Genomic DNA, 27,303 nt, shown 5'->3' on the forward strand with positions numbered 1-27,303 from the left:
AGCCAAATGTGGATATCAAGGAACTGGATGAATTGGACGTCTTAGCATGGTGGAAGAAGTACAAGGCAAGTCATCCAATACTCTCAAGAATGACTCGAGATATCCTTACGGTTCAAGTATCAACCGTGGCTTCGGAGAGCGCATTTAGCTAAGGAAGACAGCAAATTGGAGACCATAGACATTCATTATCCGGCTTTAGCTTGCAAGTACTAGTGTGCATTCGCGATTAGATTAGATCGGAGCGACGCAACCAAAACTTAGAAGCGGAAGAAGGCGAAGAGGAAGAAATTGAAGATTTGATAGCAAGTGGACCGGACCAAATGGAAGACTTTGAAGATATCTCCATGGCCGAATATGATATGGGGAAATTAACGAAATGATTGAGAATTGGTGATTTTATTATTCTACTATTTCTTTACAACTCATGTATTATTTGCAAGTTAAAAAAAAACTACAACTTGCAAATAAATGTTATCCAAGAATGAATAAAATATATGACTCATTGAGCTTTCTTCTATTTACTTGTGTTCATATTTTTACTTATATTAAGTTAGGAATATACCTAAAATATATTAAGAATATACTTATGATATACATCTACTTAAATTAAAAACTAGAAAGTTATATACTTGAAAAATAACTAGAATATACTTATAATATATAATATACATATAACTTACACACACACACACACACACACATATATATATATATATATATATATATATATATATATATATATAAGTTATAAGTATATATAGTATACATATAACTTAAACATATATATATATTAATATATATATAACTTGAACATATATCTATATATATATATATATATATAAGTTATATAACCTAAGTATATTGATATATATAAGTATATTCTTACTATATTTTAGGTATATGTAGTATAACACTATAACTTGAGTATATAACTTAATATATATATATATATATATATATATATATATATATATATATACACGTATATGCTATATTGCTGACTTGCTGTTAGCCTGTTAGTCAGTAAATATTTAAACTTTACTTATAAACTTATATAACATATGTAAATATACCTACAATATACTAATAAATACTATAATATATATAATACAAAAAACAAAAAAAAAGAGGTTTTGGACTGTTTGAACCGGACCGGTTCCGGTTTCGAATTTGTAACCGGTAAACCGGAACCGGTTAAACTGGAACCGGTGACCGATTCCGATTTTTAACCGGAAACCGGCCGGTTCCGTAACCGGATACCGATCCGGTCCGGTTTGAACCGGTTGACGGGTTTATGTACAAGTAACTAATAAAATATTGTTTCTGTCGCTGCTTTGGGATGTAGTGTAGCTAGCTTGTTCTTTTTTTTTTTTTTTGGTGTCAATTTTTTTTTTTTGTATATTTAGTTGTTTAGAGACTCATCCATCTATCATATTTCTAGTAGGCACAGTTAGTTTTTTTTTCTCCATTATATATAATGACTTGATTGACTGAATAATTACTTGATGCTCACATTCATAAAAAATTCGTTGTTTAAATCGGAATTAAGATTATCAGAACTCAAATAACTAGTAATTTGATCTATTTATTAATGATAACATGAACGATATGGTCTCCAGAAGAGAATAAGTCGATTTGACTTGAACCGCATGATATTAGCCATCAGAAGAATTAATGATAGCACTATTTATGATTGAAATTGTATAGCCTTTGAATACTTATCTTTTGATTTTTAAAATCTTAAACTTCATACCGAATAGTATTTGCTATACTTTTCTTAATTCGGAAACGCGCTATAGGATGAAGAACATAATACTGAAAATTAAAGGATTAATGTTTGAACATTTTTAAAAGGTTAATTTCTAAAGAATAAATTTTTGAACACTATTAATTTTAAACTTAAGTACATGCCATGAAAGTGAGAGTGCGTTTGAGGGAACATGCACTTTTGAATAAAGTGTAGCAAAGTAGATAGATGGGTAAATACAAAAGCATTGGAGTTTTTTTGAAACTTTTTGACATAAATAAAGTCGACATATCTTTGTTGTGACTCGTAGTCATCTAATTATCTCTTCTTTAATTTCTCCTTGTAGTTTTATGGCAATTACTTTAGTGGACAAATTTTTATCGGAGGCCGGCTAATGGATAATAGTGGAAAACAATTACTCCTTTTATCTAAATAATTTAAATTAAAGTTTAACTTCCCAACTAAAATATAAAGTGTTCACCGACGAGAATTAATGCGGTAGAGAGGTACATATTCTTCCATCCTTAACTAGTGATCCCGTGTTCAAGTCCTGAGTATGGAATTGTCTTTGTTAAGGAGCGTTTTACCCCAGAGTGAGATTTTCAGCACGAATTTGAATTTAATCGAATCCCAATACGAATATCAAATATCGGGTGAAAAAAACAAAAACAAAATGTTCCATGAATATAGTGGAACTGAGGGAACATGCGATCTGCTCTTTTAATTTTATAACATGATATAGTATAATATGAAGTAAATGTCAACGTCAACTTTTATTTTTATAAAAAAGCGTACAAAATAGATATAGATGAGTAACTACAAAAGCATTGGATAATTTTGAGTCTTTTGGCATAAATGAAGATTCAACACTTCTTGATAGTCACCTTATTTAATCCTTTCTCCTGGTAAGTTTTATGACCGTCATTTTAGCGGACAAATTTTTATATTGGAGGGCGGCTAATGGATAATGCAAGTTAAACAAAAATGGTAAAAAGGAAGAGCATTAATCATTTTTTTCTTACCATGTTATAGATTCGTGATATTTATTTAATAAAAGCAGTACATAGATTCTCTTTTTCAGCATTTCATATGTTATATCATGTTTTATGGGAAGTATGATTCTATTGGTCTGTCTTATAGTTATCCTCGTAAGTGGATTTGACTTTTTCACGAACAAAAAATGGTTCGAAATAATAGTATTAATTTACATTTGAAAGATAAGTCATGCACTCAAAAGTCACGAACACGTTCCGTTGACAATTTTATTAGGAAAGTATCATATATGAAGGAAAAAGAGAGATAAGGATGCTTGAAATCTCCTTACTTTTTCTCTTTGAATGACTTTAAAATTGTGAAAGAAAAATGAATATAATAACAACAACATATCCAGTATAATTTCATAAGTGAGGTCAGATGAGGATAGAGGGTACGCAGACCTTACCCCTACTTTTAGAGATATAGATGTTGTTTCCGATAGACCCCTGGCTCAAGATAAAGCAAAAACAAAGCAGGTCAAAAAGAAAAAGGAACAATAACTACAATAAAACAATATGCTAAGCAAGAACAAGAGACATTAGATAGTGACATAAATCGAAAGACAAGAAACTACAGGAAAAAAATACTACGAATACTGATAAGAAAGGATAAGCAAGGAAACACTCTACTCCCAACTAACCTTCTACCCCTGTGCCCTCCACACCCTCTTATCCAAGGTCATGTCTTTGGTAAGCCGCAATTGCGACATGTCCTATCTAATCACAGTCTCCCTAATACTTATTCGGCCTACCTCTACCTCTCATGAAACCATCCATAGCCAACCTCTCGCACCTGCGCACTGGGTCATCTGCACATCTCCTCTTCACGCGCCTGAACCATCTCAGCCTTGCTTCTCGCATCTTGTCCTCCATCAGAACCACTTAATTCCACCTTGTCCCGGATATCTTCATTTTTAATCCTATCTCGTCTAATATGCCCATACATTCTGCAACTTTCATCATCTGAACGTCAAAGTTCTTGACTGGACAACACTCTGCCTCGTTCAAAAATAAATATTTGAAATTAAATAAATTAAAGATGAATAACAGAAGATTCAGAAAATCCAAAAATCATCTATACCTATTATTAGAGGTTCGTTCAAAATGATCCTTTATATATATATATATATATATATATATAAAAGCATTGCTAGTAATTTAAAGCAGTTTTTGTCTTTTCTAGTGAAAAATACAAAAATTAACATAATTAGTTATTACATGTGACTCGTGCCGAAATTTTAAAAAGCATTGAAGTTATCTTTTCAAAAACAAATTAAATGACGAACTTAATTTAATTTAAACCCTTACTATTAAAAAATTCCATATGGTGAAATGCAAATTTTAAAATTTGATCTTCAATCTATCCATCTTAACCATTACTTTGTATAATTTAGAAGATATTCTCAATGTTATTTCTAGTTAAAACAAAATAACAGAAAACAATCACTTTTTCATTATATTGATTATCATTATGTGAGTTTCATCTCCAATTACTATCAAATAAAGCATATTTAAAATTACTAAGAAGACCCAAAAATTTAAAAGAATAGTACTAGCTTTGAGTTGGATTCTTATGCAAATTTAGCAAAGCAAAAAAGAAGCATAATTATGATTTCAACACCAGAGAAAAAGTACGAGTTACTTTACCTCAAACTCAAGTTAGGTAAGTGGTCCTGAAACCTCCAATTTTCATCAATAACCCGTTCAAGTCTGAAAACTTCCAAAAATGGGTGTTTAAGTATTTCAGTTTATCCTCAAGGGTATTTTAGTCATTCAACCACACAACAACATAATAAAATGTAAATAATCAAGAATTAGCCAATGATATAAAAAGTTTTTCCTTAACAGAGACATGGAAAGCGACTTTGGCGTGACATACACATAAAAATTCCAAAAACAAAAACCCCACAAACAAGAACACAGTGAATCTCTCACCCCCCCCCCCCCACTTTCTCTCTTATAACAATAAATGTCACTGTAGTATACTTATAGGATTAGATGTCTGTTATCTTCTATATGTAGATGCATATATATATATATTTGCATGTATGTATAATCTTGAGACATCAACAACTTCTTTTTTAGCTTTGTATATGTATAGACACAAACGAAATTTGTGAGCTTTGCTAGAAGGGAACTGCTGTCATCCTCAGAAAAGAAAGGCAAGTTTCTATTTTTCTATGTTTTTAATTTTCAATTTCTTAAATACTCAATTGGGGTTTCTAAATTGGTGTACTGGATCTTTTGTCTGACCAATCTTAGTATTGGTAAAGTTTTTGCCTTTAAACTCTGATGGGTAAAAGTTTGAATTTTTTGTACGAAAGAAATATAATTAGGGAAATTGGATGTGTCTTGTTGTTTGGTTTCTGTTTTTCTGTGCAAAATGGTTGGTTTATTCATCCTTGGTGCTTATTTGACTATTGGGGTTTTTTGTTTTTCTTGGTGAATTCTAATGGTTAATAAGGGTTACAATAATGAACGTTGGTGTCTGAGTCAGATATATTCATTTTTGCTTGTGTATTACATTTATTTGCAGAATTGAGGTTTAGGTGTAGTAATTCTGACTGATGTTTAATTGCAGGTAAAGTAGTGAGATCCTTTCTTAACCTCTCAAAAATCTGTTAATGGACCTTAGTTTGACAAGACAATATATGACATGATTGAAACCTTGAAGCTGAAAACTACCAGATATACTAAAGTAAACAAAGGGAAAAGAGAAATACGAGCTTTTCTATTTTGTGGATCAGATATTTGCTTTTAGCTTTTCTGGTCCGCATAATCTGGTTCCCGGGGATTATGCACTTTGTCGTATTGATTCCACTTAACTAATACCATTCACTTACAATGCGGAAAATAGCTTGTCTACCAAGCCGATTACTTGAGCAGTAGATTCAGATGTCACATAAGGGGACTTCAATTTTAGCAGTTCTCCGAAGCCTTATCCCATACAAACTGGAAAAGCTCTGTTCACGGCCTTACCCAGGAATAAATCTTATTAGATGAAAAAAAATTGATTTACGTGATGGTCTATATATAAAAGAAGTAATTTTCTCTTGTCATGTCATTAGACCACAGCTCTGTATACGTTCGTTTCAGTTCCCTTTATGGGTTTACAGCGGAATATGGTAGCTGTGGACAATGCTACTGTTTTTGCTGTAAGTTACAAGTTTTCGGTTAAAAAAATGGCAAAACTTGTTTGTTGGGGATGAAGTCCTAGAGAACCTTCTTTATGCATTTGTACATACTTGAGAATACATCAGTCCGAGATAAATTATATCCAGAGTTGGCAAATGCTTCAGCACTTAATTCACGTTCTAAAAATACTACAACAACAACAACATACCTAGCATATTCCCACTAGTGGGGTCTGGGGAGGGTGGGTGTACGCAGACCTTACCCCCATCTTTGTAGAGAGGCTGTTACGATAGACCCTCGGCTCAAGAAAATCGTTTTTCAGAAAAATAGTTTGACATGTAAAAATCTTTTAGAAAAATTAAGTGCCTGAATGTAGTTGGTTGACAAATATTCAGATAGCATGTAGTTGCTTCAGATAGCTGTCTATAGCTCTGCATGATACAAAAAGATGAGTTTTGATGTCTGTCCAAGTTGGATTGCTTCTATTATTCAGCTTTGTGAGGTATCGACTGTTCTTACTAACAAAGTCTATACTGTGAACTTTTGAGTAGATTGTAATTACTTGGGGCAGAGTCTAATAATGCCTACTATTGCTAAACATGATGGCCGGCAGCTGGAGACCGGGCTGCGAATTACCTCACAATCAACTACCCAAATGCAACCATGGTGGCAAGGTTATGGTGATAATACTACGCCTTTGACAAATCAAAATGGCGTTGCCCAGGGGAATGCAGAAGGTGGCAACAAGGAAAAAGAAACAAAGGCTCTAGCCACAGAATCTGGTATATTCCATTAGATATACAGTGTGAATATTTCATCCTTAGTTTCTACCTGTATCCGATTTATGAATCATCGACACTGCTGTCTTCTGATGATAATTCCTGAAAAAAGGTGAAAACCATAGTTACCAAACTAGAAATGAAGTCTTCTTTTCACTGAAATGTACTCTATTTTGATGTTGAAGCATAGAAATATATGTCATGCGACCAAAGTTAGCTGATTACTTGCAGCTTGAGCTTCAACTAGTTGAACTCAATGTGTTTCTGCAACAATTATTTTTTTTTTGATGAAATAAGTGGTATATTAATAACAAGGCATCCAGGGGATGCGAGATTACAAAAGTAGGAAAGTCAGCTCTATAAAAGGCAAAAATAAAAATCTATCATAAAACTAGAGAGCTGACAAAATCCAAGAATTGATCAGGATCATACAAGGGAGTATGGTTAACCCAACTAAAAAGTAAGACTAGGCATCTGCCTTTAAAATTGGAGCTGTTAGTTGCGATGCCATCAAAACATCTTTGGTTCCTTTCTGTCCATAAACCCCACACAACAACAGCGGGAACCATAGACCAGATTCTTCTGATGGACTTTTCAACTTTCCAATTGCCCCAACTTACAAAAACTTCCCTGAGACTATTTGGCAGAACCCACTGGAGACCAAAAAGGGAGAAAAACATTGACCAAATGTCTCTAGCAATCGAGCAGTGCAAAAAAAGGTGGTTAACAGTTTCAAGCCTGTTCAAACACATGTAGCATCTGTTAACTGTATTGAAGCCTTTCCTGTTAAGATTATCTATAGTGGAACAAGAGTTGTTCAAAGCTATCCAGCAGAAAGCGCTGATCTTGGGGGGCAATTTGACCTTCCATATCAGCTTCCATGGCCACTGGTCAATCAGAATTTTGTTGGAATTCAAGAGCTGATAATTAGCCTTAACTGAGTATGATCCATCCATGCTAGTGCCCCATTTGAGCGTGTCATTTCTCAGTGGGTTAACAACGTTGGGATGCAATCTTCCCAGAAGCGCTGCAAGTTCATCAAATTCCCAATCATTCAGGTTCCTTCTCAAGTTGGGGCACCAAGCATGCCCCTCCCAGTTTTGAGAGACAGTAGAGTTAGGATTAGAGGCAATGGAAAAAATCATAGGATAGAGCTCCTTCAAGGTATTCTGCCCTAGCCAGTTGTCTTCCCAGAAGCGGATGCGGTTCCCATTGCCTACATGTAAAGATGAGTTAGAAGAAAAATCAGTCCACAACTTCCTAATTTCTTTCCACAGTCCGCAGCCATGAGGTGATCTGCTGAGATTAGAAACCCAATGGCTATCATTTCCATATTTAGCCTGGACCACTTCCTTCCACAATCCCATATTCTCTTGGTTGTACCTCCAATGCCATTTCATAAGCATGCTTTTGCTATGGAGTGCCAAATCCTTCACTCCTAGCCCACCAAGAGATTTTGGGATGGTGACCTTGTCCCAATTCACCAAATGAAGTTTGTGGTTCTCATTCTTGTCATCCCATAAGAATAAGCACCTAAGTCTGTCAAGCTGCTTCAAGACTTCACCAGGTACGGGAAATAAGGACATGAAATAAGTTGGGATGCTGTCCAATACACTGTTGATCAGTGTAATTCTGCCTCCGAGAGAGAGATATTGTTGTTGCCAAGAGGCCAATCTTTTTTCAAATTTTTCAACCACCCCATTCCAAGCTTCAACAGATTTGTAGCTAGCACCCAAAGGAAGTCCCAGATAGGTAGTTGGAAAGGTCCCTGTACTGCAACACATTATCTCGGCCAGATCTTCCAAACCATTAACCATATTCACCGGATAGATTACACTCTTAGACATATTGATGTGAAGTCCAGATATAGCCTCAAAGATCATTAAGGTAATATTAAGATGTTGAACCTGGGACCTCTCAGCACCACAAAATATAAGGGTATCATCGGCAAATAGTAGGTGAGAGATAGAGATTGATTGACCAATCCTGTTGCCCACATCAAATCCCTCCAACCAGTGAAGTTCTTTTGCCTTGTCAAGCATCCTGCTAAGTCCCTCCATTGCTATGATAAAAAGGAAAGGGGACAGAGGATCCCCTTGCCTTATTCCTCTCTTGGGAGAAAAAAATCCAACTGGACTCCTGTTAATAAGAATAGAGTATTTAACAGTAGAAAAGGAGAACCTGATCCATCTGATCCACCTGTCTCCAAATCCCATTTGCCTCAAAATAGAGATTAGATATTTCCAGTTAAGTTTGTCAAAAGCCTTTTCTATGTCCAGTTTAAAAAGCAGACCAGGAACACCACTTTTTAGTCTCCAATCTAATACTTCATTGGCAATAAGGGAAGCATCAGTTATCTGTCTACCTTTTATGAATGCATTTTGATAGCCTGAGACGAACTTCCATATTACCCTTTTGAGTCTTTCAGAGAGCACTTTAGCCACTATCTTGTACACACTGCCAATCAAGCTGATGGGTCTGAAGTCCTTTAGTTCAATTGCCCCTTTCCTTTTAGGGATAAGGGCTATGAATGAGGCATTAAAGGATTTCACCATATGACAGTTGGTGTGGAAATGGTTGAAGGTGTTCATGACATCCTGCTTGATAGTGGACCAGCATTTCTGAAAAAAAGCCATAGTAAATCCATCTGGTCCAGGACTCTTATCTGGAGCACAAGAGTTGATAGCATTGAGGACTTCTTCTTCTTCAAAAGGACATTCTAAGGTTTCTTTGTCTTCATTGTCAAGACAATTCAAACCTTCAAAATCAGCGGTAGGCCTCCATTCTTCATTCTCAGAGTATAGTTCTTGGTAGAAGTCCAAGATCACTTGCTTAATATGTTCTTTATCCTCAATAATGTCATCAGCCACTTGCAGCCTATCGATACAGTTATACCTCCTATGAGAATTGGCAATTCTCTGAAAGTACTTAGTATTTCTATCCCCTTCCTTCAACCACAAGCATCTAGATTTCTGCCTCCATGAGATTTCCTCAGCCTTGGCTAGTTGTTGAAGTTCCAATTTTAGTGTCAAGGATTTGTTAGTCTCGTCTTGAGTCAACACTCTATTTTCAGCAACCTGATCCAACATTTGCAGCTCCTCCAAAACCTTGTTGATCTTAGTGTTGACGCTACCAAATACTTCCTTGTTCCAAGTGACCAGGTCCTTTTTGAGCATTCTGAGCTTCTGAGAAAGTACAAAATCTGAGGATCCATTCACTTCATACCCCTGCCACCACTGTTTCACCAGATCACCAAATCCTTCATGTTGCAACCACATGTTCTCAAACTTAAAGTAGGAAGGTTCAGATGTCCAATCCCCACATTCTAGCGCTATAGGGCAATGATCAGAGACAACTTTGGGCAGAGCTTTTTGAGAAATAACCCCAAAGTAATCACTCCATTCAGAAGAGACAAGAAACCTATCAATTCTGGAGGCTTGAAGAAAATCAGCATTCCTGGTCCAAGTGTAGAATGCCCCTTGAAGAGGGAGGTCAATCAGTCCCATATCTTGAATGAAATCAGAGAAAGCACTCATTGCCCTGGATCTCCTGATGCAATTGTATCTTTCATTCTCGAATCTACAGACATTGAAGTCCCCACCAACCACCCAGCCTTCATCCCATAATCCTCTAACATCAGCCAGTTCCTCCCATAATTCAGCCCTCTCCCAATTAGTGTGGGGTCCATAAACTCCAGTAAAGCAAAACCTAAAATTAGAATGCACCCCTTCCAACATAGTTGTGATAGTAAACTGACCTTGATGGGAGTCAAGACAGTTCCATTGTCTCTTGTCCCATATAATAATTACGCCTCCTCTAGTACCACGAGCCCTCAACTCAGCCCAACCAACCCATCTAGAACCCCAAATTTGTGTGATAGTAGCCACTGGACAGCCATCTATTTTGGTCTCTTGCAAGCACAAAATGTCTGGTTTCCATTTTTGCATAAGAGCCCTGATAGTACTCCTTTTGCTCATATCGTTGAGCCCCCTCACGTTCCAGCTAATAAGTTTTAATTTCATTCAGAGAAAGCTTTTTGAAACCTGCCCCTAGCTGATCCTTCCCCTTTTTCATAAGTAACAGTGCATTCCATATTCCTGGCCTCTCTTACCCCTTTCTTTGCAGAGCACCTTCCCCCATTCTTCTTTTCTTTTTGTAGCATTAGTTGAGCTTGTCTTCTCTGTTCCATCCTGAGAATTATATCGAACATCTCGTGCTCGAATCCAGCCAAATTAACTCCAAAGGCTTTGCAAGCCTTAGCCATAAACAGCTTGGTCCAGTGAGAAGTCTCGATTACCATAGGTGTGTTGATTAAACAATTCCCATTATTTAACCCATCATGCAGAACTAACGAGTGTGTCTCGCTGCCAGAGAAGGAAGAGATTTCAAAATCCATGGAGTTGTCAATAAGATAGTCGTTTAGCGATGTCGGAATAGAGTAAAGAGGGGGATCAGATTCATCATCTGCGTCCTCTGCTCCGAAGTTCTCTGTATTTTGACCAGAAAGTGCTACCACAGCCTTCTCAATGGTGGGGTCATTAATGAAACTTCTGGGATAATGTTGAATTTGGGCTGGCCCTTTTGCTTTCCAACACTTTATCTGTCTAGGCTTTGCTCTTGATTTGGGCCTTTTCCTTTTGGGCTTGCTACTATTGTTGTTATAAAAATAATAGGGGTGGTCCCTGTTAAAGGAATTAGAAATATTGGCTTCACAGTGGAAATAATTAGTGTAATTGTGGCCCAGAATGTTGCTGGCCCCATTAGCCCATACTTTTTCCTCCCCTTTATACTGTGGCACGTGACCTCTATTTTTCTCTGACAAACCCAGGGATTTTGAATTAAAGTTGCTTGGATAACTGAGCTTCTTTCTAGGGTTTGGAGTAGCAGCCTCCATCTTCTCCACCTCTCTCCGTCTGTCAGGGATGATTCGAGTAATTTGGTCTTCCACAATCACCACCAGATATCTCAAACCTCCAACATACAAGTCTATTTCCTTTGGGATTTCTTCCATAGTGATTTTAACACAGATGCGCGCCCAGAAAAGATGAGATCTTGCCTTCGTGTCTGCATCTGCACCTATGAAACCTCCGCACTTCTCTCCGATACATCGGAAAGATTCCATGTTCCAACCATTTAGCGGTACCCCAAAAGCCTTGACCCATTTGTGTCCAATCTCTGATTTTGCTGGATAATACTCAGATTCTGTTGACCACCACTCAAGATTTAGATGACGACCGTTCCAGAACCAATCTCCAGCTTTGATCCTGGCTGCTTCTTGTCTTGAAGGCAGTTCAAATCTCCCTGTTGTTCTTATAGTTTGCTGTGTCAAGATATTATGATAGTGAAGGTAGGAACAATCCTTCAAGTTTCTTGCATATTTGCCATTTCTTGTGTTAGACCTTCACAATTTGGAGTACTCCATCTGCAGCTTATGTTTTGCCTGAATGTGTTCCTTTCACAACTGACTCAGTAATTTAATGATGCTGAACCAATAGCCTTGTAAGCAGTCTGACTTTTATGTAAATGGTGATAAGACCTAATAGAACCGCCAATCACCAGCCACCACCTCCAATCACTACCATACCAACCACAATTGAGAAGAATTTTCACCACGTCTTAGCAGTTAGTTATTGGTTTGGGTGAAATTAACTCGGGGAATCATTTTGAGCTAAACCTCTGGATAAAGTGAATAGTGTCTGAACAGGCAATTTTTAGAGAACTTGGTCAAGAGTTAGTATCTAGATGAGTCTTTTGGGTAATAGTTTGCTTCTGGTTTTGGTGAAATTAACTGGCGGAATCATTTTTGAGATATACTTTCCTGGATAAAGTTGATAGCACAGGCAATATTTAGAGAACTTGGTAAAGAAGTGGTATCTAGATGACTGATATTTTGCTCCTTGACCGGGAGTGGAAATTTGATAAGTTGAAGAGCTACATATTGGATCAGCACTCAGCAGAGCTGGTGGCTGCTTAAGTGACAATTTAGTGGAGAATAGATTCATATTTATTACGGAACAGCTTATAGAGTAAACACAAATCTTGGAAGCATTTCCACTGCATTGATACTTCTTCTAACCCGGAATAACAAAAAATTGGATGAATTTTGCTATGGAGGACATCCTCTACATTGTTTGACCTACTTGAGGAGCCATTTGCCACTCTTGTCTACACTTCGGAAGTTTTGGCTATCAAGCTGTTGATTCTTGATTGTGACAAGTGGGGAAAGGATCCAATAGAAGTATGAGTTTCCTGTCTGTTGCATCTTTGATTCAGTGAGAGTGTTAAGCTGAACTTTTCAGTATAATTGTGCGTTATATGAAGTTCTTACTTCTTACACCCGTAATAAAATAGGTTGGCTGAAATAGAGGAGTCATGTTGAATTGTTGTGTTGTATAAAGATACTAAGTGAGTGATGTTCCGTATGACAGTTATAAGACCAATAACGTTATATGGGAGGAATCCTTTGAGGCCGATCATATCCACATGATAATGCCTTGGAAACGAAAATGTTAAGATGGATGCGTGTTTATATATGATTTGATTGGTTGGAGAAGATTTAAAATGATCACATCCAATAGATGGTGCTTGTAGCACTCTTAGAGGATAAAATGAGGAAAGTTTGCACGGGATGGTTAGAGTATGTCCTACATAGATCTCGATATACATCGGTACATATGTGTGACACTACAATGATTGATGAGATAAAAAGCGAACGGGATAGATCTAAGAATATAGAGGGATTTGTCTGAAACGATGTCCAATCTTAAGAGCCATGAGCTTAGCTATACCACAGCGGAGGCAAAGGTAGAATTCATAGAGGTGAAATCAACTAGTTAGAATTAAAGCTTGGTTGTTTAGGTCCAAAGTTCCAACAGTAACTCAGGCTTGAAATTTGTATATCCATACAGGACATCTGTATAGGAATATGTGTTAGATTTAGGGAACTCCCAATGAAGAAGTATTTGGTAGTGGAATCAATTAGGTCTGAATAGAGCTTTATGGATACGGAGAATTCCTATAGCCAACATCGACTAGTTTGAGATTGAGGTAGAGGTGATTTACTGCCTATAATGATGTCATGAAGTATCTTAATCATTGCGAAAGGTGTTTATCTTGATTTTACTTTTTCTGAATCTTGATTTGCATGTGGCTTTTTATTAGTGATGTAATTTATATTTTCAGGATTAGATGGGAATAACGAGCAATACAAGCAGCACCTCAAGCATATTGTACCCACAACTGCTGCCATCATGGGTGAGCAGCAGAAGGAACTCACAGGTCATTCAGCTGTAAGTTATTTCCTCTTCCCTCTCTCTTTGTCAACAACTGACGTCCACAATTACATCTAGCTGGTGTCATCAGTTGAAGTCAAATTGGCAGTTCCATTCTTTCCATGATTGACAGTCTACTAGAATTCGAAAGATTTATTCAGTTACCTATTTTTGCAGATGCTGACGTCATATCCATATCCAGATATGCAGTACGGGGGAATGATGACTTATGGCGCACCTGTAAGAACAAATTTCTCCAGCGTCTTTTTGTAGATCCTGATAGTTATATGCCATCAACTTCTGCGCTTTCTCGTTTTTTAATGTCGTTATGTTTGTGTTCTCTCACTTTCTTGCTTAGACTAGTGAAAAGAAACAGTGTTGTGGCTGTCATAGTAGCACCTTTCTTAAGCACCGTCTTTGTCAAGTAGAAATGAGTGCTTATTCTGGTTTTCCTGGATGTGAGGGTAATATGTTAGTAAGGAACTGTTGTCATGTGATATTTGCTAATCATGTTTTCTTGTTGTTGACTGGTTACGTTTATTCAAAGTACTTTTTTGGTTGGTAACTCAATGCTATATTTGTATACAATTAATTGCGTTTAATTCTCACACTCATTGATCCGTGGAGTTGTATGCATTTGTACATGGTACTAGCCTTTGGCCTTTAGCTTCTGCACTTTGAACTCTGTATTATCCCACTTGAATTGCAGCTATATTCGAAATACTTTCGCTTTGAAAGCAAATTATTGATAAAGCAAAACATTGCCTAAAAATTTGGTGTGTTGTCAGGTACATCCTCACTTATTTGAAATTCATCATGCCCGAATGCCTTTGCCTCTTGACATGGAAGAGGAACCTGTCTATGTGAATGCAAAACAGTACCATGGAATTTTAAGGCGAAGACAGATAAGAGCTAAAGCAGAGCTTGAAAGGAAAGCTATCAAAGCGAGAAAGGTATAATCAGTCTTGGGAAGCACTTCACCTCCATTTTTTTCTTCCCAACACGGAGCAGACCTATATTATCTTTTTTTGGACATATTCTTTATATCACTTAAACTTTCAGGTTATTATATTAGTAAATGTATGAAGTTCCATGGTATTGGAAAGTGAAAGTACTTACAAAACATATTAGAACATCGTTCCTGATTAAAAAAAAGTACTTACAAAACACCTAAGAAATCCACTAACTGTACTTCATCCTCTATACAGTGTTCTTTACACCAAAAACACAAAGAGACACATTTCCGTTTGATCTTTTGTATGGAGTTGCATCTATTCTCAAAGATCTGATCATTTCTCTTCTTCCAAATGGTCCACCAAATACAGGCTGGAACTGTTTTCCACCGCTTCTTTTGACTTTTGCTACCGCCCTTCTAATCCAACAGCTTAAAAGGTCTGTTGTATTTTCTGGCATTGTCCATTCTCCTTGGCCAGGCTAATAAAAATAGCCCATCCTTGTGATGTTACTTCACAATGCAAGAGTAAATGGTTATTTGTCTAAGAATTTCAAATAATGACAAGTGAGGTTATTTCAAATAATTTCAAAACATTATCTAAGAATTTTAAATTACCTAAGAATTTGGTGTGTTGTTATGACATATGGGCACTAGTTATTAGCTCTCTTTTTTTCATTTCCCTTTGAAGGTCAACCTAGGCTTATTAATTACTCTGACACGATTAACAGTGATACACGCACACAGTTAGAGAGAGGTTGATATGTTATGCCTCAGGATTGTTATGTTTTGATACGTCGAACGACCTTTATTTCTCGGTCTGTTTTATAAATGTAGTATATGGCCTTCTAAAGAAAAATTCCTATGTTGTTTGTTCGTTGTATCTTTGCTTTGTTGAATTCTAAATCAGTGGGCTAAAGTCTCAAGATTTTCTCAACAAAAGGATCATTATCATTCTTAATAGTTTTTTCATAGACTGTGAGAGAAGGAATTAAGATGTATTCTTGACTTTTTTTTTTAATTCCCCTCCCCGTTGATTCCCCTTTGATCCTCCTTTGTTGGAGCTATTGCTCCTTTGGTGGCTCGAATCCCCTCTTGTCATGTATTCTTGACTTGGTTTACCCCTATTAGTGCAGAAATAACTTATATATGTGAAGGTCCTTGTGATGCTGCACGAAAGGTGGCTTTTATAAGAACTTCTCTTTTTTATATACTCCTATATTTTTTTTTTGTTTTTTGTTTTTGAAACTGGTAAGTTGTATTCCTCAGCATTAAGGACATGCTGGAGACCTCCAAAAAGTTGTTAAGAACAGCCTATAGTACTTACAGAGAACCTAAAAGATCTACCAAATGTTCAACTTCTATACAATGTTCTTTACACCAAAAATAAAATGTAGCAATGCATCTTCCTTTAACTTTCTGGATGCGTTAACTTTGTCTTCGAAACATCTTCCATTCCTCTCCCTCCAAATTGTCCGCCAGATACATGATGGAATTAATTTCCACCGTTTCTTCTGACTCTTATTGCCCCCTTTCCTAATCCAACAGCTTAAGGTCTGCTGTATGCTCAGGCATAGTCCATCTGATCTCCATTAGACTAAAGAACAAAGACCATAGTTGGGAGGTGAATTTACAGTGAAGAAATAGATGGCTATTAGTCTCTCTCCTTTCTCACAACATAGGGAACACCTGGAAGCAATATGAAATTTCCTTCTCTGTAATCTCTCATGAGTGAGGCAAGCTTTCCTGACAAGTGACAACCAACCAAGTAAAACACTTAACCTTTGTTGGTGCCATATTTTTCCAAAACTGCTTCCATGGGCCTGGCCTAATCTGAGGCTGCAGCTCTGCTTCCTTTTTGTAGCTTCTGCTTCTGAAAATTTCCCATCACTGTCATGTTTCCATCTGATGGTTTCAGGATCTGTAGTAGTACTACTGAAACCTTCTAGGACATTCATTAGATCAACAATTCTGTATGCAGATTGCTGCATTTTGGCGTTTATGTCACGACCCAACCGGAGGGCCATGACGGGCACCCGGAGCTAACCCACCCGGGCACCTCTCGTCGCACGTTCACATTCATACCTAGGTGAGCCACATGGCTTATCAACAAACTCTATGCCTCAATAATACCATTTCCAACGGCTAAAACACTTTTATATCACGTCAACAACTACGCCCATATACATATACACAAGCCGACGAGGCTTACAAAATAATATACCAAAAATATGAGCCGACAAGGCAAAAGACATCTACTATACATGACTGTCTACGAGCCTCTAAGAAGAGTATGAAACATCATCATAAGGACGGGACAAGGCCCCGCCATGCCCATATGTATATACACAAAAGAATAGTACCAACAGCTGCAGCTCCGAGTCAAATGGAGCTCCTCTATGTAGTCTCTGAACAAGCAGTCTATGGGTCAAGTCTATCTCCCTGTTCACCTGCGGGCATGACGCAGCGTCCACAAATAAAAGGACATCAGTACGGATAATGTACTGAGTATGTAAAGCATAATCAATAACATAATAGAAGCATGAACGATAACATAAGAAGGAAGAGTCATGTGGTGATAGAGCCATTTATACCTCTAGAGACATTCATCATATTCGGTCACCCTTTTTCTAATGGGAACCTTCCATTACATACACTTATACATATAGTAGTATCATACCCGACCATAGAGGTTCGGTGTCTTACGTACCCGACCATAACAAGGTCGGTGTTATACATACCTGGCCCTACCAAGGCTCAGTGTTATCCTTACCCAACTGCAGTGGTGTGCGCACAATAGATATCATACCCGACCATATAAGCTCGGTATTCTTAATAGTCATACTTAGATATATATACATGCATATGCATAGGAGTACATAAGTATCATCAACATCATCATCGTCATCGTCATTTTCATTATACCTTTCCTTAGAAGATCAACTATCATAGGATGGGACCAATAGTGTCATGGGAATATCAAGAACTGTGATCTTTAATGATTCTAGGAAATGAAGTCATCATGGAAGACGTTATGGAATTCATGTGAAGGTATACGACAAATGGGAACATGCCTTAAGAAGAAGGGTTAGCCTTACATACCTGTTTGTCTTCTCAACTATCTAATGTTCACCGCCAAAGCTTGAGAAATCTACATTTAAAAGGATTCATACCAAGGTTAAGTTCTAAGGACACTCTTAAATTCAAGCTAGAATAACTCATGAGCTAACAAAAATTGGGCAGCATTTCCCCTATTTCATCGACTTCCACCATATCGCAAAACAACCCCCAAACAACTATAATAACATCCACAATATCCTACTCAAGTAGTCATATTCAATTAAGTCTCAAAGTTCATTCTCATATTCAACTTACATCAACAACTTCACATCCACCCTTTGCACAATTTTATACAATACTTCCTTGTCATCATTAATACCCTTCATAGCAAGATTATATCCATAGCATACTAAGAATCATGACTCAAGTTAGTTTACTACTCACAAACATCATGAAATCTACATTTAGACCTCATTTTCTACTTTCTCCTTTCACCCAAGTTATTCAACAACTAAGCATTCTTAATAACATGAAATAAGCATGAAGACTAACCTTTTACCTCATAAAAATGAGCTTTGGAGCAAGTTATCAACTTGTATGAAAACCCTAGCTTCAATACCCAAGAAGTTCTTGAAGTCTACTAACCCTAGCAAGTCTTCCAACACATGGATATCTTGATTCTTGCCTCTTGATCTTTAATTTCTCTTGGATTTGTGTTGATATGGTGTGTGGAATATTCTAGAGCTATCAAGAGTTGTGGGGAAGATGGGAAATGAAAAATAGGAACCTGGGTCATCTATTTATAACAAGAAAATAAAGCTGCCCGACGTGATTATACGGACACTTATACGGTCCCTATAATTTTATACGGTCCGTATAAGTAACCGTATAATACCACCAGTGATGACCCTTCACTGTAACTGTTATACGGACCCTTATACGGACCGTATAAGTGGTCGTATAACTCACCTTTTCCAAAATTGTTTTCGTTGATTCGCTTGATCTCAAATCCTTATGGAACCTTATTAACACTTACATAACACATCATTAACCATACAAGAGGCCCCATAGCCCCTCCTCAAGACATTACTAAATAAATATTAGCTCAATTACGGTGAAAACCTTTCCAAACATGACTTACATCTCACTCCCTCCAACGAACTTAGTTTCACATATTCATATGACTTCAAAATCCTATGGTACACACTTTAAGCTATCTAATACTTTCCTTATCCTCGTAAGGACTTCATATTCACCTTAAGCTCGCATTAGTCTACTCACAATGCAACAATCCGAAATCTCCGATATGTAACAGTTTAGTGCCTATAATATGTCATCACTGGTTCCAGGAAGGCTTGTTGGTTAAACTAACATTGATTTGTTTGTAATTGTTAGCCATATTTGCATGAATCTCGGCATCAACACGCTATGAGAAGGGCAAGGGGATCTGGAGGCCGTTTTCTGAATACTAAAAAGCTCAATGACATGGACTGTACACCAGAGGAGACTAAAAAATATGGGGCAACCGTTCCAACTCACTCTGGCAACTCGTCAGGTTCCGGGAGTTCTGATCAAGGAGGAAAGGAAGGCTCTACAGTTCAAGACATGCACAAAGGACACAGCCACATTTTCTCAACAGGCAATGGCCATGGATCATCTGTGTATTTTGCCCCGAGCACTGGAAGTGAGCAAGGGAATGGCCCCTATGGTCGTGGAAATTGGAGCCTGCTGGTCAATCAGGCTTCTCGGGGGGCAGCATCCAGTAATTAGAAGCTACTCTCCACTGACGAAGGGTTCAGCCCAGCATTTTCTCATGCCACGTGTTCATTTCTTGCATCGTACATGCGAGGTAACCTCACTGTGGCATAGCTTTGCTCAGGCAATTCATTCTTGGCTTGGTTACTTGTACTTTATGAGCGGCGATGACGCAGAAAAGAGTATATATGGTGAGTATGATATGTTACGAATTCGCCATTTATTTGTCTTTCCCCTCACCCTTTATGTAAATAAAGAAAAATATGTCAGAATGTAGGATTAATAGTAGTTTGGAATCTGATACCACAAAGTACTGCAGCATCTTGGACGTGTGGCTATTTGTTGGATGGGTTTGTAAAATTGACATACTGTGAAGTTGCTTTTCTGTTGTTTGCTTAATTTTCCAATGAGGATCTGCAATCCTTGAACAGCTTATCACCATTGAATGGTTATGCCCTTTTATCTATTAAAATAAGTGTGTTCACGTACTAATTTTAGCTTTTAAAAAGATTGGAGATGCATAAATATTTTTTCAAACAAGAACACCCGAGTGCAGGAGATCAGTTTTCCTTAAAGCTATAAACTTTTTCCAACTTTATATTCATAGTCCTAAAGGTCTAGAAATATTGTAAATGGTAGAAACAAGAGAACTCAGATCTTAGTTGATGTCAAAAGTCCATTAGGTAATTTCTCTCCTCACTTGCTCGTGTAGGCTTTTATGGATAAAATTATCTGGTACATGCGGTGGTATTTGGTAGATTGTTTTCTGAAATGTTGCTCTTATGAAAAACTTCAATTGCTGTTTATGCAAAAAAAAATTAAATATGTACCACATTCCATTTAAAGGTTTGTGGCACATGATCTGAGTCAATTTCTCAAATGGTCACGAACGGTCATTGAACTTGTAGAGAAATTTCACAAAAGTAATTTTTGAATTTTTTGGACAATAAAGTCATTAAACTATGTCATTATTTTTAATAAAGTAAACAATTTCATTTTTTGACATAAGTCTCCTTAGCCTATTTTTTAAATTAACAAATTCATTTGAATATTTCATACTTTATTTTCAGAATATAAAAAATATTAATTCGAACAAAAGTTTCAATGTATTGCAAAATTGTGTCTAAGTAACCAATAAAAGGATACGGTTGAATGATAGTAGAATTCAGCACGGTACTTAACTATAGATTTTTTAACTGACTGTAAATAATTTTTCTTGATATATAAAATTTAAATTATCAAAAATAATATTTACTATTTTTATATTCTTGGAGATGAACTTGTAATATTGTAATTTTATTTAAGTTTTATAAATAAGTAGATTATAATTAATATAAAAATGCTTTATACGGCTAATTGTGAACAAAAAATGTTTTATTATTTCGATTGTAATATATTAAGTTTTAGAAAGCATATATACAACTAATTGTAAAAAATGTTTTTATTTTTACAAAGTAGTTATCCAATAAAAAAAAAATCCTTGATAAAATTTATTCAAATATGCTACCAATAAAGGAAGTTTATTCTAATTATTACAACCTAATAATAATAACACGCATCATGCATCTATATAACGTCTCATGTCTCTCAATTATGTCCAAGCACTTCTATTGAGTGAAATGTTTAACTTCTGGATTTGAGCAATATAAAAAAATCAAAATAGTTCTAAATAAGTTGATATAATACTTAAACAGTTATATTGTTTTATTCTTATAGCTTGAAATATTACATTGAATATTTCTATTTTATTATTAAAATATGAAAAATATTAATTTGAACAAGAATTTTAGAGTATCGAAAAATGGTGTCAAGGTAATAGATTTTATAATTTATATATGGGTTAAGGGGTCTTACATCTAAAATGGAATGGTTTACTTTATTGGAAACAATAACATAATTTGATGACCTTATTGTCAAAAAAATTCAAAAGTTATTTTGTGTGATTTGTCTACAAGTTCAATGACTATTTGAGAAATTGACTCCACACAATCTCTTTAGCATTTAAAATACTTTTTTTTTTTTTGCGCGGATTGCCCTTCATTTGGGGTGGTCTTTAATTTTTGCCCTTCAAATTGGTGGTCTTTAAGTATTGCCCCTCGCCTAACACCCTGAGGTTGTGGGTTCGAATCCCAGCTCAGTAAAAAAAAATCGCAAGGCAGAATTTTGCAAATCTGCCATGTAAATTTTGCCTATTTGGGCCTTAAGGCAGAATTTGCATGGGCACAGGCAAAATTTCTGCCCATGCAAATTTTGCATTGAGGCAGAAATTCTGCTTGAAGGGCAGAATTTAAAGACCATCATTTTGAGGGGTAAAAATTAAAGACCACCTCCAGCGAAGGGTAATCCTGCAAATTTCCCTTTAAAATACACCGTATATTTATAATATACAAAATCAAACTGTTAGATTCTCCTTCTAAATGGCAAGACCGAGTCTTACATTCTAAATATTTTGATGAAAATGGTAACGTACCTATCTTCCTAAACGAACCAATTTTAAGCGTTAACACAAGTTAACTTGGATACTATCATTAAAGGACAGCTTGATACACGAAGCATCTCGTGTTCATTTAGGATTAGGGAAGGAGCTCGCCTACTAGTATTAACCTAACTAAGATATTGTTTATTCTTCCCATGCTAATATTCTCTTTAACAATTTATTTCTTCTGTCTATTTTTTCTTGTTCATATTTGACTTGGAACACTCCTTAAGGAGCAATAAATAAAATAGAAATTTTACTAATCACCCTTAATTATTATAAATCATCTAAAACATGCTTTAAAGGTTAGTACAACAACAACAACATATCCAGTATAATTCCAACAGGAGGGTTTGGGAGTAGAATTTACGCAGACTTTACCCTACCTTGTGACGGGTAGAGAGGTTGTTTCCGATAGACTCCCGGCTCAAGGAGAGATGAACAAGCATCAGTAATAATATACAGTACTAATAAGCAGTAATATCAGCAAGATAATAAGATAACAGAATGAAAGAAACAATCACATAGTACTAGAATCTAAATAATAAGCAGACGAAAACATATTTTAAAGGTTGTTCAACCATTAATAATTCTTTGAAATTTCCAACCCAATAATTAATAATAAGGGTAAAGTAATGATAAATTATCTTTTAATTTTTCAAACCAAAAAATAAAAGTAAACATTGATTTTTTGTATAGTGGACAAGTAAAAATGGACGGAGGGAAACTTTTGTTAACGTTATCCATGTGAGAGAGGGAGAAGTCCATAACTCCATATACATCAGAATTAAATGGGTCGGGTAATTGTCATTTTAAGTCAACTTCAAGGATTGATTTGTCAATTCATACAAAAGACTAGATGAAGCACGGGCCCAATAGGCCTAATATGGGCTAACGACAAACATAATATTAGTATGACTACATTTTCGTTCGAAGAAGTATGTACAGGAATTATTTGGTTTCATTTCATCTCAAAGTTTTTGTTCCATTGAAATCTTTACATTCTACTGGTCCTAACCAAAACTTTAGTAGTATAATTTAATAAAGTAACATAACTTATTATTTTTTAATTATGAGAACATTCATTTCTTAAGTTGTAAAGCACAAAGAATCTAACATTGTATCTGCTTTTTACTATCACTTAATGCTATAAATTTATTAGGTTTGCAAAGATATATATTTGCTTCTTAGATTGAATTGCATTTTATACAACAACCGTGAGTCATTATATATTATTCTCCTGAAGATCAATCATTTCTTATTTACCATTCACAAATAAAAATTAGAAAGTTCAGCGCATAATTCAAATGCGTAATTTATCTCGACAGATAGCAGAAATGTTGTTAGCATGATACAATATTTGCTTCTGTTCTTCTTTCATAATTACAATGATATATTGTTAATAAGTACTTTTATCATTTACATCAATTTAGTGAAATATTATCGTGCAGTCTCACATCATAAATGTATTTTCTTTAATATTTAATTTAAATTCTACTAAAGTTTATGTTATATAGTTACACATCAAATTAATTTTTAGACCCATATATTTTTCTTTTATTTCAAAATTTGTTCTTATTAATGTTAATTGGTTATATAATTTCTCAAATTGCAATTATTTTATTCATTATTTTGTCAGCTTTTTAAATAAAAATTTGCTTGAATATTTTTACTTATATTACTAATAAGTTTTATGTTCAAAACACGATTAATATAACACTATAGTTTGTGCTCCGTATCCAAAACTTTATTATATTAATGTTTGCTACGAATACAAAGTTTGCAAAAATTTATTAATACTTTTTAAAAGAGAAGACTTGTTTAAAAGGAAACCATTTTCCCCTCTTTGAGACAAAACAATAGCAATATTTAAGCATCAGTTGATAACTTGAATTTTAATTCGATTAATTTAAAGGTGTAAAATATTCTATTGTTAATGTATGTAGATTGAACCTAAACAATACTTATTAGTTTTTATCAAATTTTGATTTGGATAATTCTAAAATTAAATCAAATTTACATTAGTTCAAATTAATAAATTAATTTTACATGTTTAAAACGAAACAAAGTAGAAATTTGATTTTTATTTAAATGAAGAACTACTACTGTTTAATTTTTGGTGAATATTCTTGGTTTAGCTCATTTTACTTGTCGTGTTGTCTTTTGCACGTTTTTTTTTTCTTCAGGAAACGTCAATTAGAACTAGAATTTGACTAATTTACCTTATTTATTATTTGATCTCCATTTAATATTATTTTTCTTTTACGACATTAATCTCTTTTTACATTTATTAGAGTAAGAATAAAAATGAAAAAGTAATTCAATTCTATCTTATTTTAAAATTAAATATTTTAAATATATTTATTTTAGTAAACATAACAAATAAATGACGTGGCGAAATAGCAAATACAATAGTTAAATATCTAGATTAGATCTCAAGCTAATATAAGAAAAGAAACGAAAATTGTATGGTTTGACTACTTAACCTTTTGAAGAAAAATAATAATATGGGGTCCACGTTTTTTGCTGTACAATGATTTCATTTGCTCCTACTAATGGATTGATACGCATGTGGCAATGAACCCACCATTATTGACTTAATTGAGATACTTTGGGAATTACATGGATATTGTTTGATTTTTTAATATGGGGTCCACTCTCTCTCTCTCTCTTTTTTTTTTTTTTTTTTTTTTTTAACATGAGTAGGAGGTGGACGACGATACCACCTCCAAACTCATGCTTCTTTTACTAGATAATGGGAAGCCCGTGCAAGCACGGGCCCAACACAAAAAATGAGTCGGTCTGATAACAAAATTATAAAAGTTTTATTACATAAACACCATTACAATTCAAATAGCATTTGTTATAATCCTATATTTTCACGTACAGACTAAGGGGTTGAGAGCTAGCTTTGGCAAGCTCCTTGCCTTCCACGATTGAAATGAAGGGTTCAAATCCCATTAATTGCATATAATTCCTTTTTCCTAATTGCTCTCTCTCCGAATGTAATACGAAGAAATTGTTTTTACAAAACAATTACTGTATGTTAATCCCTTTTAAAGAATGTGTACACATGTCTTAGTGTTTTACGGGTTCAATCTAAATCCACCTTTTTCCTTTTAGTTTTCTCTATGTTTAGCTTTAATTTCTCACGAACTTATTATGACTCAGTTTCGGGTACACCCCTTATATTTTAAAATCAAACACTTATACCTCCTACGCTACGAAAATTATACACCTTCACCCTATGAGGTATATTTGTACTAAGTATATTAAAATTTAATTATTAAAAATAAATTACAATTATAAATAAGAAGCTAATATGTATTTATTTTATTAAATTTAATAAAGAATACAAATATTTCTTTGAATATATTTATTCACGCATTTGATTAAAATAGAGAATAAATATTTCTGAAACATGTATCTTTAGAAACTTATTAATAAGAAATGAATACAACTTACTTAATAAGATATACCGGACTATTAGTAATAATTTCCTACACTTTAAACGTAATTTACTTTTATTTTATTAAAAGATATAAAAATCTTTTCAATATTAATAAACACATTTTTTTTAATATTCTATTAATTTTGATAATAACCAAATTTGGAAGTAAAATTTAATCATACCTTATATCTGAAATTTGTTTTTCGAATGAAATAAATAAAAAATCTTACCGTAAATATTTATTATTTTATGCTTATATAAATGGAGCAGTAATGATCCGGTCCACGCAAAATATCACTACATCATTGAGGACCCCACGCATGACTTCTTTATGTAATGACTTAAATAAATGCCCTCAAAAAAAATTTTAATCTCCAATAACTAACATGTCGACAATTCAAATAGCATTTGTTATAATCCTATATTTTCACGTACAGACTAAGGGGTTGAGCTCTAGCTTTGGCGAGCTCCTTGCCTTCCACGATTGAAATGAAGGGTTCAAATCCCATTAATTGCATATAATTCCTTTTTCCTAATTGCTCTCTCTCCGGATGTAATACGAAGAATTTTTTTTTACAAAACAACTACTGTATGTTAATCCTTTTTAAAGAATGTGTACACATGTCTTAGTGTTTTACGGGTTCAATCTAAATCCACCTTTTTCCTTTTAGTTTTCTCTATGTTTAGCTTTAATTTCTCACGAACTTATTATGACTCAGTTTCGGGTACACCCCTTATATTTTAAAATCAAACACTTATACCTCCTATGCTACGAAAATTATACACCTTCACCCTATGAGGTATATTTGTACTAAGTATATTAAAATTTAATTATTAAAAATAAATTACAATTATAAATAAGAGCTATTATGTATTTATTTTATTAAATTTAATAAAGAATACAAATATTTCTTTGGATATCTTTATTCACGCATTTGATTAAAATAGAGAATAAATATTTCTAAAGCATGTATCTTTAGAAACTTATTAATAAGAAATGAATACAACTTACTTAATAAGATATACCAGACTATTAGTAATAATTTCCTACACTTTAAACGTAATTTACTTTTATTTTATTAAAAGATATAAAAATCTTTTAAATATTAATAAACACATTTTTTTAATATTCTGTTAATGGCATGACTTCTTTATGTAAATAATGGTAATGGCTTTAAATAAATGCCTAGGACAGACGACGATAAAGTAGATCAACCGACTCTTCTAATAAAGTTAAGCATGAGTAGGAGGTGGACGACGATACCACCTCCAAACTCATGCTTCTATATAAGTTAAACTAGATGATGAAAGTCCGTGCTAACACGGGCCCAACACAAAAAATAGTACCACATTTTTCTTTTTAGTCTGTCTAAAAAAGAATGATATATTTTTATGTTTAATTTGAAATTTTCCTTTTTACCTTTAATGAAATGATTTAAATTCACATAAATATCTATGACTTAGTTTAGACCACAACTTTCAAAGATTTTTCCTTTCTTTTTTAAATTTCGTGCCTAGTCAAACTATGTCACATAAATTAGGACAGAGAGAGTACATTTTAATAATATAATTATAAGATTTTTATTATAGAAAGTATTATAATTCAATTAATTGAAAATATCAATAAATTATTTTACTTAGTC

General features: G+C 34.6%; 1 protein-coding gene across 3 annotated transcripts; it reads left to right on the forward strand.

Annotated features, from left to right (window-relative positions):
* The first annotated feature begins 4,702 nt into the window (after window positions 1–4,702).
* Window positions 4,703–20,208, forward strand: LOC132644705 (nuclear transcription factor Y subunit A-1-like). 3 transcript variants are annotated; one of them, XM_060361310.1, is made up of 6 exons: window positions 4,703–4,943; window positions 6,468–6,698; window positions 13,878–13,984; window positions 14,144–14,206; window positions 14,755–14,919; window positions 19,374–20,208. In XM_060361310.1, the coding sequence occupies exons 2-6, from the start codon at window positions 6,497–6,499 to the stop codon at window positions 19,746–19,748; spliced, it is 912 nt and encodes a 303-aa protein (XP_060217293.1). In that variant the 5' UTR covers window positions 4,703–4,943; window positions 6,468–6,496; the 3' UTR covers window positions 19,749–20,208. The 3 variants fall into 3 exon arrangements, with proteins under 3 accessions (XP_060217293.1, XP_060217294.1, XP_060217292.1); XM_060361311.1 differs by having other exon boundaries at window positions 6,530–6,698; XM_060361309.1 differs by lacking the exon at window positions 4,703–4,943 and adding an exon at window positions 6,263–6,418 and having other exon boundaries at window positions 6,530–6,698.
* Window positions 20,209–27,303: the final 7,095 nt, after the last annotated feature.

This window comes from Lycium barbarum, chromosome 6 (genome assembly GCF_019175385.1).
Source record: "Lycium barbarum isolate Lr01 chromosome 6, ASM1917538v2, whole genome shotgun sequence".
Taxonomy (NCBI): Eukaryota; Viridiplantae; Streptophyta; class Magnoliopsida; order Solanales; family Solanaceae; genus Lycium; species Lycium barbarum.

Coding starts and splice junctions, on each gene's coding strand:
- LOC132644705 (XM_060361309.1), top strand. CDS start 6,365: ATGAGTTTTGATGTCTGTCCAAGTTGGATTGCTTCTATTATTCAGCTT. Junction 6,419..6,529: donor CTATTATTCAGCTTTGTGAG/GTATCGACTGTT, acceptor GATGGCCGGCAG/CTGGAGACCGGGCTGCGAAT. Junction 6,699..13,877: donor GGCTCTAGCCACAGAATCTG/GTATATTCCATT, acceptor TTATATTTTCAG/GATTAGATGGGAATAACGAG.